Here is a 16690-nt window from a genome sequence, read left to right as displayed (position 1 = left end):
AGAGACGCATTCCGATTCAGAAATTACCTCGTATGCAGAATATATACATCAGCTCAAAAGCCAGCCAGCACAATTAGAAAGATCTTCCACTCAAGTGATTAATTTGGACCCGAATATGACAGTGTTAGAGAGCCATACCGATTATGATGTGTACCTAGTGACAGCAAGATACATGACTGTGATGAAGATTCTTCTAAAGAAATTAGAGAAAGTGTATCTAACCAAGAGAAAGAGTGTTGTGATCCCTGTAGTACTGAAGCAAATGAGTTGAGTGAGACTGGAATTCCATTAGTAGGGGAAAATAATGAAAGTAAGAGTGGCGAATGCACTATCCAACAAAGGGAAAGTATTGAAATGGATTATAATTTGCGAGAATTATTTGAACCCGAAGAAGGTCATATTTCTAAGGAGGAGGAATTATCGTCAGAATCATCAGAAAGCATCCAGGGAGAAAAAGAAATAGAGGAAGTTTCCGATTCCGCAACCGAGAGTTCAGGCATGACAGATTCGAATGAGAACGTGATGGCATTAAAGAGCCTAGACGAAGGACTATTGGAAAAAGTGGTGAAAGAATTTAGGATGAAAAGGAGAAAGAAACCTCCGGATGGAATGGTCAGTATAAAAACCGGAAAAATAATATGGCAAGACTTGGCGGTGGAAAAGGATTTATTATGGGAAGATAAAGAAAGTATGAAAGAGGACAATAGGATGCAAACAATCCTACCTATTAATGTATGTGGGTACGATTTATATGTATTGTTGGATACGGGTGCTCAAATAAGTGCTATTTCGCACGCATTTTTTGAGATGATCAAAGAGCAACGAGGAGTAGTCATGATGCCAGTAACAGGTGTTAAAGTGATAGGGGCGACAGGGAAATGTAGTAAACCTGTTAAACATCAAGTGATGATGGAATTTAAGATATAAAAAAACAAGCTATTTTCTAATGCATTTTTAGTAGTTCCAGAGCTCAGTGCCGAGATCATTTTAGGCATTGACTGGTTAATAAAACAAAAAGTAATTATAGATTGTGACAAAGGGATAATAGTTTGTAAAGTTGATAGTGCGGTATTGGAAATACCATTTGAATCATCTAGAGTAATGGAAGAGAACCAGCTGAGATGGGTAGAATTTAGAGATGATCATGATTCAGGAATAGGTCAAAAATTCGATTGGTTTCTGGTGAGGCAGATAGTTGAAGATGGAACTTCGAAATGTAGTGTATAAAACGGAAGGACTATCTGATGCCCAAAGGGAGGATCTATGGCAAATTCTGAAAGAAAATCAGGAGGTATTTTCGGACAAACCGGGACGAGTGATAAATATGAGTACTGCATGGAGGTAGAGGAGCATGAACCTTTCTTTAAACCACCATATAATGTACCCTTGTCTAAGAAAGAAGCAGTTCGAAAATAAATAGATAAAATGGTTTCATGTGGGGTCATTGAACGGAGTTCTAGCCCATATAATAACCCATTGGTGATAGTAAGTAAGAAGGATGGAAGTGTATGAATAGTGATAGATGCTCGTACTCTGAATAAAGTAGTGAAGAGGGAGTTGGATCGTCCAGAGAACATAGATAATTTATTGCAGAAGTTTAATGGTGTAAAGTACATGACTAGTTTAGACCTAACGGCAGGATACTGGCAAATCCCATTAAGTGAGGAGTCTAGGAAGTACACGGCATTTTTATTCAATGGCAAATGCTACCATTACACAGTGGTACCATTTGGCCTAAATTCTTCCGTTTCAGTGTTCATTCGGGCTTTAGACAAAATTTTAGGGAGTGAACTTAGTTCGCTAATCACGGTTTATGTAGATGATTTGTTAATTGCTACAAGGACATGGGAAGAGCACATGGAGTTATGTGACAGGGTGTTCAAAGCTTTAATTAAAGGAGGAATGACCCTGAACCTGAAAAAATGCGAGTTTGTGAAGAAAGAAATAAAGTTTTTAGGTCACATAGTAACACCAGAGGGAATTGAAAAGGATCCCAATAAAGTCAAAGCAATAAGAAATTGTCCGGCTCCCAAGAATAAAAAACAACTAAAGTCGTTTATAGGACTTTGTTCCTTTTATCGTAAGTATGTGGATGATCAGGTGTTCAATAGCCCACATCGAAACAACCTACTTAAGAAGAACAGTGTGTATATATGGACTGAGGAATGTGAAACACCATTCAACCGGCTAAAAGACAATTTGGCTAAAAACATAAAGTTATGGCACCCTGACCTGTGTGAACCATTCCACATGGCAACAGATAGTTCAGATTATGGATTGGGAGTATCCATATTTCAGGAGGTAATGATAGATGGGGAAAAAACTCATAGACAAATAGCATTTGCGAGTAGAACCATGTCTAAGTACGAAAGAAACTATACAGTTTCAGAGAAGGAGGCTTTAGCTATAGTATGGGGTTTTAGGAAATTTCAACTTTTCTTATGGGGACATAAGACTGTGGTCCATACAGACCACAAAGCTTTAATATTTTTGAAGGACTGCAGATTGTTACATAACAGGTTGACCAGATGGGCGCTGTTTTTACAACAATTTGATATAGAGATCAAGTATGTTAAAGGGAAAGAACATGCAGTACCGGATGCTTTGTCGAGATTACCGGAAGGATGTGAGACACTAGAAAGTGTAAAGAATAGGGAAGATGTTTTTGAGGTGAATTACTTCAAAAAAGCTGAAGGAAGAGAAAAAATTAGGGAAATATGTCGGAATATGCGAAGATGTCAAAGTGATGATGATGCACTCAAGTCGGTAAAGGTCAAGTTTGACAATCCAGACGCAACTAACATAAGGGCTTCATATAAAATACATAAAGGTGTACTGTATCTTCAAAGATTAAATAATCCAGGGAAGTGGAGAGTATGTTGGCCGGAACAACACACTGAAGTGCTGATAGATTATGTTCACTTGGCATATGGCCATTGTGGTGCACGGAAGTGTACCGATAAGTTAGATGAATGCATTACCTTTAACAACATGGCACGAAGGGTAGCACAGAGGATAAGATCTTGTGATCTATGCCAAAAGGCGAAAGTAACAAATGCAACTAATCAAGGGCCCATGCAATCAATAAAACCTGATGAAGTATTAGAAATAGTAGCAGTAGATATCTTTGGACCATTGCCGAAAACCATGGGGGGTTTTGTGTACATATTTGTAGCAGTTGAACTTTTCTCAAAGTATATAAAGCTTTATCCCTTGAGAAAAGCTACTGCCAGAGCTGTGTATGATAAAATGGTGTGTGATTATTTTGTGAAAGTAGGGAAGCCAAAGAGAATACTATCAGATAATGGTGTTCAGTTTTGCTCAAAAATGTGGAAGGATGGGATAACTGAGAAACAGGTAGAAGTGGTACATATCTCAGCTTATCACCCATCAAGCAATCCAGCAGAAAGATATATGCGTGAGATAGGTCAGTTTTTAGGACGTACTGCCATAGTAACCACAAGAAGTGGGGCATGTATGTGAGTGAATTCGAAGAAATCATGAATTCATTAACTAACGAGAGCACTGGATTTACTCCAGAAGAAATCCTGAAAAAGACAAGAAGTAAAAGTCTAGTAGAAGACCTACTAGAATTTCCAAATAGAGTTGAATTAGATTATGATAGTAAAAAGAACTTAGTAAAAGACAAGATGAGAAAACAAGCAGATGCGAGAATTCATCGTCACGACGAAAAAGTAAGGAATCCCAAATTCAAAATAGGTGATTTCGTTCTTGTAAAAACACATGAAAAGTCAAGTGAAATTAATAATGAGATCAGCAAATTTAAATATATATATAATGGACCATTTAAAATGGTGTCCATACCCAATGTGAATGCTTATTATTTAGAGTACCCATTAAGAGGCAAACGCCTGAGAGTAAGAAACATAGTGGATCTCAAAAGGTATGAACCACGAATTCTACCAGATTGAAAATAAATATATAAATAAATATTAAAGTAAACCAATATGTAAATAGTTTTGTTTCTTTTGTTCTATGTGAAAGGTAAATGCTCACTAAAATATATTGCAGTATTCTAATGAAACTTCTAGTTTAAGTAGAGACTAAACGGACTGGGAAAGACTGAGCTTCTAAGAAAGCCTTAATAGATGTGTAAATAAGTGTTGTGGAAGAGGTAGAAAAGTGAGGAGGTAAAGTGAAAAGGACGGGCTACAAAGTAATAGGCGCATAATGTGTGTTTTACTTGCCTGAAATAAAAGAAGTGTATTTAAAACATTGAAAAAAAAAGAGATGTTTAAAGTGAACTGTGTTTAGAAGTAAGAAAATTGGAAAGAATATATGTAAATCATTTATGTAATGTTTAGCAGGAAAGAGAGAAAGAATGGGTGTTTCATTTTAAATATGTAATATAAGTATCGAGGTGTATCAGTAAGAAAGGGAAAACCCTTGGTAAAAAGCTTATCGAATATTTCAGATTCATTATAGGAGAGACTTCTTATTGAATTATCACTGTAAGATACTTCAATAAGAAGTGGGGCATGTGTAACGGAACTGAAATGATGGTGGGCTGACAGTAATTTGGAGCCCGTGCATCTGAAACGGGCGCGCTTGTGTGAGACTGCCAGGGAGTGCACCCTGATGCCATCTATTGGCGAAACTGGGAATAGCGCTGCCTGTCAGACAATGCACTAAGCTCTCAGAGTCAAATGTATTCTTTTTCTTGGTAATTATAAGTTATTACTGTATAATTTAATGTTGTAAAGCGCCAGTAGTAAATTATTATGACTGGTATGGACTCCAGGGTAGTAAATATAAATATTCTTAAATACTAAATGATTTCGGTAAAAAGGTGGTAGGGGAACACCCCCACTCTTGGTGATACAAGCGTAGCTAGGGGTAGCTGGAGACACAGGGACTGAACAAGGGAATGGCCTGGGGAGTGTTGACGTGATCGGACGTGCGTAACTGTGCTCACGCAAAAGTGATTGTGCAACAGCGAAGAGGCGAATATCGTCGCCGTTTTTGGAGTAAAACGCGACGAATGGTTGTTGAAGCCGCCTTTATGCCACTGGGGCTGATTGTAAGAGTTCCTGTGCCCAGATTTTATGGCGGACGTGCAGTAGCTTATACGAGTGCTACAGCTCATAGTTCCAGCCGCCATTAAGGGCATGAGGCGTGAAGAGCTGCGTTAGCCACATGCATCTCACCACCAGCACCGACACGTCTACCCAAGGCAAGACTGCTTGCAATTGTTAAGTCGAACTTTGTATACATGTAAAAGGAGAATACCAGTTTTCTTTTATGCAAGTGCAGAGGACAGAATATAGTAATGAGTAAAATTATGACGCATGTTGTTCATTGTAAAGTGTAGTAACCTCAAACATAGTATAGTGAAATCAGACTGAGGCCACCATCGCCTCTTTCATTTACAATTCTTTTGGTTGTAGAATACTTTAGCGTATAAGAATGTTGAAAAGAGCAATGGTCACACCAGAATGAGTCGCCTATTTATAGTTACTTAAATTTTTCTGAGCAACCTTTCAAGTAAAGTCACTTAACTAATTCTGTATCAATGGTCCAAAGAGCAATATCCAAAATCATTAAATAAGTTGAAGGATAGAATTTTGTTAACCGAAGTTGCATAACCTGTCTTGGTAGTAATTACCAAGCCAACTCACAGAAATTGAGAGAGTATTTGCTTTGTAGAATCATCTAGAATGATCAGAAATAGTAATATTCAGAATTAAGTTTAAATTCAACTCAAGTCATTTCACTTTGAAACGAGCCCAAAAATTGATTTATTCTTTTGCTCCTTCAGAGCTGGCGACCGTAGTTATAAGTATTTTCAGGAGGATTCGACGGTAAGTCTGCTGCTCTCGTCGTGCTCATAGGATTATCCACTGCTGCTAGCAGTGGTGATTGGATACATAAGCTCACTACCAAGTTAAGTGGGTCAGGTAGGCACTGTTACCGTGTGAACTGTAGGGCACTGTAGGCCGTGGATCGAACCCGTTCAATCATCACAGCTCTTAGGGAAATAGTCCGGTTAGGAGTGTACTATTCATTAGGTAAATACTGGCGAGTAACGGTCAAAAATGTATACGCAAGTGAATTTAGCAAGGTCCACGTAGCACCTAGTTAATGTGGTGCAATGGCGAGGGTAGGAGTGGAGTAAAAGTGAGCTGAGCCTGTGGCATCTGTGCTGGATTCAAATATTAACTACGTGAATTCACTACTGCCTCTTACCATTGGGACTGAGCTATTTACAGTTAAAATACGTAGCAGTAAGCGCAAAGGCGTGACAGCTACAAGTCCGTATTGGTTTTATACATACGGAATTGGGAAGTGGGTCATTCCGTCAGTGGAGGGGGTTAAAACAACCGAGTCAGTGGAGAACATACCCCATTTACTGATGGAAAGATTCAGCGGTTCGGTCGCAGCCAACACCAATTTAAATAGCTACTAACACTGCTGATGATAGAAAGAACTATCATCACATAACATGAAATACCCTGATTGGTAAGGGAGGCGTAAGTTTAATTATTGTGGGAGACTGAGGCTCGATAATAGGGAAAGAAAAGAACGTGTAACAGTTGGGGAATATGACTGCGGGAAAAGAATTTATGGTACTGGTGGAAATTTGTACAGAGCACAATGTAATCTTCACTAAAATTGGGAGAATGTACATGGGGGCGAGACTGGAGGACGTTCTTCACGTTGTCCATACAGCCTCTTTCATAAGTAGCTCATTCATAGCACTTTTATCTGGATTCAGGCTCTTCTCTCTAGATCATTCTGTGATAAAATGCTAAGGATCATCTATACCTGTTCTTCATGCCGTTGTAACAAATAACGACCGTTGGAGGCTAATTAATCAATATGCTTGTGTGACGTTGGGTAATAATCATACGTTTTCTGCCACGCAAGCCATTTTCCGGGTGCATACTGTTACTTGGTTTCCAAGCACAAAGCTCACACCTTCTGACTTTTACTACAGACCCTTTATTATCTTCTAGAACAGAGAGAATACCCTCACAGCCGTCCTACTTCCCCACATGATTTTCCTATTTGTTTTTACATGATATTTCCGACCGACTGTATCAATACATGGGTCAGTTAGTATAGTTTACAAAAGAAAGGTAAATACGTAATTTACACACATACGTAATTTAACGGAGGGATACAACACATAGTGAAGTGGAAGTTTCAGTAAAAAAACTGTTTAGGGTAAAAACGTATTTGTGAAGCCAAATATGGTGAGCCAAAGGTTTTAGACAAACCCACTCACACACACACACACACACACACACAAACACACACACACACACACACACACACACACACACACACACAACAACAACAACAACAACAACCAACACACACAAACAGCAGACACGCATGTGCACGCCTGTTCACAAGTGCTCCTATGTGACGTCATACAGAAGAATGTATACATTCTTTACCTGTTAAAGTACAAAGTGTCTGTGAGTGTCCAACACTTACCGATATGTATTGAGTAATAAATCAGGCAGTCTATGGTTTTCAGGTGTACATAAGCTTTTTTTCGCACAATTTAAATACTTATAGACTGTTTAACTCACCTTTTTTCATGAGAATTAGATTTTATTTTACTTCATAGTGGGACGTACACCGCGACTAGTCCTTGAGCTGACTGGAAACTTTGCACTGTATGGACACACAGACTCACATTCTGCCATTCACAAGCGGTACTATACCAATTTCACTACCTGAATACGCTGTATAGACAGTTTGGATAAATTAATTGGCTGTGAATTGGCTGCAAAACGCAGGTACTTGAGGTTGAGGTCTTCTGTGGAAACCAGCATCCTTGCTGGCTCAGATTTTCTATCGCCATTGGCTTCGGGTCTTCAGTTTGACGTTTAGAACTGTCCCTAGCCCCATTGGTACTCAGTATTAGAACGTTTATTTATTAATATCAACCACAGTTCCAATATAAATAAGCCTCACAACCGCTTCTTGTTCCTCGTAAACCAAATTCGTAATATAAGGAAAACGGCTTGTAACATCTAACTGCATATGGAAGAGAGCACTAAAAGTAGGGTGTATTTTACATCAGCTCTAAACTCGTGTACCACACGGCGGTTCCTAGCAAATTCGCTGTTCGTTTTGTATACACTACCGCATACGCACTCTTAGAAATGCACGATTCTTAACAACGTGGGGTTTCGTTTTTTTGGTGAAATTCCCTACGCAATGAATGCACATATAGCTGAGTCTTGTTTGACACACTTCTCCACCTAGCACGGCGTCTATCTCTCTTAGGCTTCAGTAGCCCACTCTCTGACATATCCCTATTGAGCGCTCGAAAAGCCTTACATTGTGGGTGACGTCTGTTAGAAACACTTTTCTGTATGTGTCTTCGTTTTTCTCGATCGACTACTGTTTTCTATTTGGTCTAAATGATCATCACTTTCGTATAGAGATTACTTTGTTACAGGATGTGTGTGCATTTCGAGTGAAATCCAAAAGGTAATGGACTTTGTTTACATATATTTATGGAAACATCGAAACACTTCCAGTGATCTCATATTACATATTTATTTTACAGCTGGTGAATGCATCCTATTCATACTACGCATTGTTGGGTCAAATGAATAGACGTTAGAACCAAATTATTCGGAGCTGAAGGTCTGTGAATTGGTTTGTTCAGCTTTTAAGTCACGTTGGAACTCCCAAGGCTAGTACACATGTGGCACTACTACTTTAAATTACCTGATGTAATCAATAGAATAGAAGCTATGGAATGTTAATGTAATATTAATTAAAAGATGTTAACCATTTGTAAAGAACACTACAGACATTGTTGAGTGTAATGTATCTATCTACGTAGTGTAATAAAATATTGTGTAATAAAGGAACAAAAATTAAATAATTTATACTGCTCCTAACAAAGACCTGTAGAAAAAACAATTAATTACACAAAAAATAAACTTATAACATTTTTCCATTGATAGCCTCTTTCTTACCTTTATAATTTTTGCAATGCAAATATAACATTTCTCCTTGAAAAGGTGTTTATTTTAAATGTAACCTACTATAATTTGTGGATTTGACATGCTTACCAAAATGTTGTATTGAACATTTTGTTGAAACAGGAAGAGAGCTTGGCCATCAAATAATGATATTATGCAGCTATGGACCCTGATAATCCCACATACCAAAAATGTCATCATTTTGTTTCTGTTTATGAATGAATGTTAACTGCTTTACACAAAGAAACTCTTTATTCCAGATAATTACATATCAAGGTGTAGATATTTCTGGTACCAAAATTTAAATTTAAGTGTTATACAGAACATAAAACAAATTGCAGTTTATAAGCCAAATTCTTTAAGTTAATGGTTTATTTCTTGCTACTGGAAACGGAACTGTAAATGAAATGTCAGCTACAGAGAAATCTGTTGTACACATTTGAAAGTTATGATGAATTTAGTTTTTTCTGTAGTTTAATTCGGTTACTTGCATTAGTAACCTGATTTGCTGTCACAATTGTACAAAAATACAGGTATACTTTTCGTTATATTTGATTTCTAAATGCTGCTGCTTTGGAGACTTCATATATTCAATTACTATTCAGTACCTTTCATGTGTTTAGCCACTAAAAGTATTATAGTGGACAGTGCAGTTGTTTCTATAATCATACTTATGTGGTGATCTCTACTCAGCAACCAAAATAAAAAGTTTTTGAAATTATGAAAGGAACTGTATAGTTTCCCAAAAATGTTGGAACTAAATTATCTTCAGTTGTAGTAAGACTGGAGGGGTATGTCCAGTTTCATTATTTGTTCCTGTTCAATCTCATAGAACATATATTTTATTTTTAATATGAGCAATTCATATAATTGTCATTGACTTCCAAACACCTAAATCCATACTATTGTTGAGTGTAAAAAGTGATTTATAGTACTTTGATAATGATTTACAGATATAGTTGACAGCTATGTCATTAATACCATGTTATGTAGATCACCCATATGACCTTCACTGAAATGATACATATGACATAAGCTCACAGCATATGAAGAAATTAGTTTAAGAGTATAGCTACATGCTGGCCTTTTACAGATTAGTTAAAAGTACAGCGACTTAAACTTAATACAAGGAACATATAGTTTTTTTATATTAATCATACAATTGTTGAATATACAAGGGCAGTTCAATAAGTAATGCAACACATTTTTTTTCTGAAACAGGAGTTGTTTTATTCAGCATTGAAATACACCAAGTTATTCCCCAATCTTTTAGCTACACAACACTATTTTTCAACGTAATCTCCATTCAATGCTACGGTCTTACGCCACCTTGAAATGAGGGCCTGTATGCCTGCACGATACCATTCCACTGGTCGATGTCGGAGCCAACGTCGTACTGCATCAATAACTTCATCATCCGCGTAGTGCCTCCCACGGATTGCGTCCTTCATTGGGCCAAACATATGGAAATCCGACGGTGCGAGATCGGGGCTGTAGGGTGCATGAGGAAGAACAGTCCACTGAAGTTTTGTGAGCTCCTCTCGGGTGCGAAGACTTGTGTGAGGTCTTGCGTTGTCATGAAGAAGGAGAAGTTCGTTCAGATTTTTGTGAACAATTGTGACAGCACTACCAACAGAGATGTCAAGTTGAGCACTGAGTTGTTTGATGGTGAACCGTCAATCATCTCGAACGAGTGTGTTCGCACGCTCCGCCATTGCAGGAGTCACAGCTGTGCACGGCCGGCCCGCACGCGGGAGATCAGACAGTCTTGCTTGACCTTGCGGCGATGATGACACACGCTTTGCCCAACGACTCACCGTGCTTTTGTCCACTACCAAATCACCGTAGACATTCTGCAAACGCCTATGAATATCTGAGATGCCCTGGTTTTCCGCCAAAAGAAACTCGATCACTGCCCGTTGTTTGCAACGTACATCCGTTACAGACGCCATTTTAACAGCTCCGTACAGCGCTGCCACCAGTCGGAAGTCAATGAAACTATACGAGACGAAGCGGGAATGTTTGAAAATATTCCACAAGAAATTTCCGGTTTTTTCAACCAAAATTGGCCGAGAAAAAAAATGTGTTGCATTACTTCTTGAACTGCCCTCGTGCTTAAATTTAACGAAAAAATTTTACAAGACTTTGAATGTCACTAGATATGCCACCAGTTCCTGTATAAATATCATTAAAAATATAGAAATATTCTACAACGGATATGTCAATTTAGATTTCCCCGCCTGTTAGACATCTTATGTTATGGAACTAGTAATCAAACAATTTGCGGCTCTATATTGAAAAATTCTCTGACTAATTTAAAGCTTTAGCGTTTCGAAATGTAAGTCATTTCCTCTCGAGTTGTTACTGCAGATACTATTATTCTTAAAAATTTGTGAGGGATACAATATGGCGAATTTTTAACCCACTTAATTAGTCATCTACAGTGTACATTGCTGTGCAATAAATTTTTATATTGTAAATGATGAGTTTCTGCTAAATCTAGACAATAACAAATCGATAAGTGGTGCATGATCAATTCATTAAAATGCTTAGTTGTTTAATTCCAAATTTAGGAATAGTAGAAAGAGCCGAAATGTCTCCATTTATATGTTGGAGAAGATCATTAAAAATTTCTTTCCAGTAAAACTTTTAATTAAGTGTACTAGAAAACACTATGGACATGACCAGAAAACGTTGCAGCATTCTGTCCTCTCAGCTATCTGTTGTTTTCCTGATGTACTTGCAACTTGCAGAATTTCTGGGTGTCTCCCTTGGTGATATCCTATGTTCTCCATCGTTTTTCGGCAGATTTGTTGCCATACTCAAGTGGTTCCTGATAGCTACAACTCAATCAGTTCATTGTCTTACACACGTTGTCCATTACTTCCTCCAACTTCGAGTCAACAACCATAACGAACTACCTCAAACTTGCACGTCCAAATGTAACATTTTAGCTGACTGTGACATAAGATATATCATATTTCTGACAATACACAATTTTGATATTATGATGCTCTACACATGTTCCTCCCAATCGAAGTCACTCTGAAACGTGCTTACAATAAAATTGCTCTTTCTCTCTGTTTCCTGTAAAGCTTACATTCTTGAACAAACTCCTTCTACTTGTACTACCCTTCAGAATCAGCGACGAGTCCAACCACTGTTGCTAACGGGTGTTTTCCCATAAAAATTGAATCTCACTTTAAGTTTTTCACTGTAGTATTCCTGATAAGCTAAGAGTGTATTCAGGACGCTCTCCTCTCTGGCCCACCTGAAGGCACTTCGCTTTTGGCGGCTGCGGTGCCCCAGCTCGCGTTTAAGTGACCAAAACCGGCTTCCGCACGTATTCATAAATCCTGAAGCACTACTCAATCAAAAAAGAAAGTTACGATACATTTTAAGGGTTTAATGCTGTCAGAAACAATCAACCACACATTAAACGAAGACAACATTTAGCACACCTTCGAGCATAACTTATTCTCTGAAGCCAATTATTAGATCACATACGTGTTCTTCATGAGTTGATGTGGTCAGTGAAAAAAGCAGAGCAACACCGTGTCTCACATGAAGATCCAATACAACGAAGTTGATCACATTGTCACTTCTAATTGCACGTAACATGGGTCACTAGACACTGGTCCAACTCACACCTACTGAAATAAACCCTGCCTGCTGTCAGGATGTATCACCTTTGCTCCTACATCTCTGTTTCTGCGCCAATGGGGTCTGAAATATGAGAGCTTAGTGTGCTTTCGCCAATACCCACCTGAAGATGGACACAAGACTCTGCGCAAAAATATCGTGATAGGAATTTGTTACCATAGGGAAAATCGCATAAAATTTAATGTAACGACGTACACTCCAGGGAAGTTTTAATTTCCATACATCTAAATTGGATTAGTAGTGCCTGCAGATGCCTGTGGTACATTCTAGTAAGTGCATGTGCGCGCGCACGTGTGTGTGTGTGTGTGTGTGTGTGTGTGTGTGTGTGTACGCGGGTGCACATGTGCCAACTCCTCTCCACCATGTGTTGAGCTCACGGCCTGCATATAGGCGACAAGGGTGTTTGACGTCAGAATTACATACACAGTGTACTGCAAGTCTCATAGGCATACTACTAATATACCACAGAACCCAAACAAAGTGGTCCCCATGGATATGGAGTTACTCTTTGTTAAAAGTTAATAACCGCCTTGTCGCAAAACAAGTAAAATTTTCATTATAGTGCTTTAGATACGTTAATTCTTAAGCTATTTCTGCTACACACCACCAAAAATAACATTATTTTACAGTATTTATTTACATTAATGGCGTCGTTTCCCTGACTGTACACAATGACAAAATTATTTGATATTATTAATAACATATACACATCAAACACATCTGCTAATATAATCGTCATTGGAGTGGAAGGAGCTGAGCACCAATAAATCCTCTTAAGCTGAACCTTAGAAGTAGTTCAAATTTTTATGGTATTGGATTTTTTTTTATTTTTGAAAATATGTGTTCATAATTAACAGGCACCTTGCTGAATAAAGTAAGTGCCTTTAAGACTCTAAATATTTGTGAGAATTAAGTGTGTTTCTAGTACTGATTCAATTATATTTTATTCACAAATTTATTTAAGGCATATGTATATATGGTAACATTAGTTAGTGTTCTTGTTTCTTTAAAGAGGTCTATGCAGAAAATTATTGAATTTACACAAATAATGAATCATATTTCACGTTTCTGGGATCAGAAAACTTCAGCTTGCATTCATGAATTGCGTCAAAAAATGATAACACACAACATTATGGAATGAAAGGAAGCAAGATATGCTATCATTTTAATTTTTGTATCGCCTATTTTTGACAACATGAACATTCCAAATAGCGCTTTATAAGGTGCTTCAGCAATCGTGTGGTGTGTTGCTCCTAGTTTAGTTTGTCATCAAACTGCAATCCCAAGAACTCAGTAGTGTCAACTTCTTTTATTAACAGAATCTTTCGTCGATTCTTGGTAGAACAACATTATAATAAATGAAAAGCACCAGTTTGCTTTTGTTCCACAATATTACTTTTATTGTTAACTGGTTATCGGCTTAAAAGCCATCATCAGATATTTACTGAGTATTATCACCAAAGAAGTTAAATGTTAGCAGACAACATTAGAAGAGGAGTAACATATCTAGACTGAAGTAGAAACATACAGTAAGTAACATCTGTGCAATGAAAAAGTAAAAACTGAACAGTACATAAATAACAATGGAGTAGGCAGGAAAACCTTTAGCACAAAATAGGAATAGAATTCCTACATAACAGTTTCTATTAATAAACAAAACTAATAAAATAAAATAAAATTAGTACTAGACAAGGTTACATCAGGAGGTACAAAACATGGAGAGTGATAAGTAACCAATTAAAAGAAGAGACAGTTATCAATGTAAATACAGAATACATACGGAACTTATGCAATATCAACAAGATAAACAGAAATAAATAAATGCAAGAAAATGGAGGTGTTTGAGGGAACCTACAATTTGAGAGTGGGGTGGTACTGCATTTTAACATTAACATTATAATCAAAGTAATGGCTGTGTGACAGTTTTCATTACATAAATGAGCAAGGTAAAATATGAACAGTATTTCATGAGACAAGTACAAGGGGTGTTAAACATGGACAGTAATGCAAGTACCAGTTAAAAGAAAGCTTTAACTATTGAAACTACAGTCTATGTGGAATACAAAGACAACTTCAATAAAACAAAACAACTTAATGAATACAGGAATATGGGAATATATAGGAAGAGAGAGTGTGGGAAGTAATGAACAACAAAGATGAATATATGAAGTTTAGGAGAGGGGAACTGCTGAGCCTTGTCTGGTCATTTAGGATGAGATCTGGACTGTGAGCAAGATGTTTGTTAATTTCCAGGGCTTCCAGTAGGTTGAGTTTATGGCCTTTGTTTGCTAAGTGAAGCATATGGAACACTGGCTGGTAGTTGTGACCCTCACTCAGTATATACTCAGCAAATGCAGAATCTGAATTCTGCAACCTCCAACTGCGTTCATGTTCAGCCAGCCTAGTTGATATGTCTCTGCCTGACTGACCAATGTGAAATTTGTCACAATCAGAACAGGTGATTTCGTATACCCCACTATTGGTTAGTAACTGGATCTTGTCTTTGCTATTAAAAACACACTGGGCTGTGGTGTTCCTGGCATAGTAGGAAAGCCTATACTTGTGGGATTTCAGTGCTTTGGGTACAATCTGTGATACCTCACCTAAAAATTGTAGTGTACACCATTTCTTGCAGACAGAGTGGCTGGGGAAGCAGGTGCGACATAGAGGAGGGGTATAATTTTCCGTTTTTGTTTCCTGTCCAAGATGCGGTCAATAAGAACTCGATTGTAGCCATTGGCTGCGGCAATAAATTTTATTGTATCTAACTCTGCTTTAAAATCATCTCTGGACATGGGAATAGATATGAGACGGTGTACCATTGAGTGGAAAGCTGCATGTTTGTGAGCTATGGGGTGTTGTGAGCAAGAAGGTATTACTGTGTGTGTAGTTGTTGTTTATCTGTAAATTTTAAAACAGTGTGTGCGTGTGTACTGATGTCAGTGATGAGATCTAAGAAGTTTATGGATCTGATGCCAATCTCCATAGTGAACTGAATATTTTTATGTTGACTGTTTAGCTTTTTCAAGAATGTGTTGAGTTGTTTTGTAGTACCAGTCCACATACACAGGATATCATCTACATATCTAAACCAGTATTTGATGTTTGCACTCAAAGGTTCTGTTTTTAGAAAATTTTGTTCAAAATGGTCCATAAATATTTCAGCCAACAGTGGATTAAGAGGGGAACCCATAGCTAAGCCATCTAATTGTTATAAAGAGTCGCTTGGAATTGGAAATAGTTCTGTGCGAGGCATGTCTGTGTGGCCAGTCTCAAGTCATTCAATTCCACAGGACTGACATTAGACTTGTGCATCGGCTCTGTCAGAATATCAACGCATTCTACAACTGGTATGTTAGAAAACAAACTGCTGACATCAAAGGATACTAATTTATCACTTTGTGAGACAGATATACCTTTTAACTTGTTTACTAGGTCCTCAGAGTTTGAAATACCATGCTTTGATTTGAATTTAGTCTCGCATTTAATTAGGACATCCAGTTTACTGATTAGTTTGTAAGATGGAGCAATGAATGATAATGCAACTGAACGAATAGAAACATCTTGTTTATGCAGCTTAGGAAGCCCATACATTCTAGGAGGCACTGGGTTCATATTAGTTAACAGTTTTGCTTCACATTCAGAGAATATGCTTTTGCATGAAGTGATTGCCTATTTAATACCCTCTTCGAACAATGTAGTAGGGTCTTTAGGAAGGACTTGAAAGCCTGTGGTATTCAGGAAATCATTAACTTTATCTACATAATTACATTTGTTCAAAAGCACAATAGTGTTGCCTTTTCAGATTTTATGACAATGATACCTTCTTGGATTTACTAGCTGTCATATTTAAGAAATATATGGGTAGGTAGTTGTGGGGCAGGGGAGATGGGGGACCCCTTGTAAATTTAAATGGCATATAATATTTTTTTCAAAGTTCACTGACAAAAACAGACTGCAAAATATTTGTGACTCTCCATGAAAAATAAGTAAACTGTCTACCTAATGTGTCATTTTTCACTATTTGTTCCAATGTTTGGATCTCCTGCAAA

The 16690-nt window shown here is 37.6% G+C and overlaps 1 protein-coding gene across 1 annotated transcript in view; it reads left to right on the top strand.

Moving 5' to 3' along the window:
- LOC126101341 (odorant receptor Or2-like) overlaps positions 1-8608 on the top strand; it is a 55217-nt gene extending 46609 nt beyond the window's left edge. The window contains exon 5 of the mRNA XM_049912011.1: positions 8552-8608. Coding sequence (XP_049767968.1) covers positions 8552-8608 — 57 coding nt within the window. The remainder of the gene's footprint in view (positions 1-8551) is intronic.
- Positions 8609-16690: the final 8082 nt, after the last annotated feature.

The sequence above is a fragment of the Schistocerca cancellata genome, chromosome 9 (assembly GCF_023864275.1).
Source record: "Schistocerca cancellata isolate TAMUIC-IGC-003103 chromosome 9, iqSchCanc2.1, whole genome shotgun sequence".
NCBI classification, from domain to species: Eukaryota; Metazoa; Arthropoda; class Insecta; order Orthoptera; family Acrididae; genus Schistocerca; species Schistocerca cancellata.
This window is presented reverse-complemented; position numbering and strand designations above follow the sequence as displayed.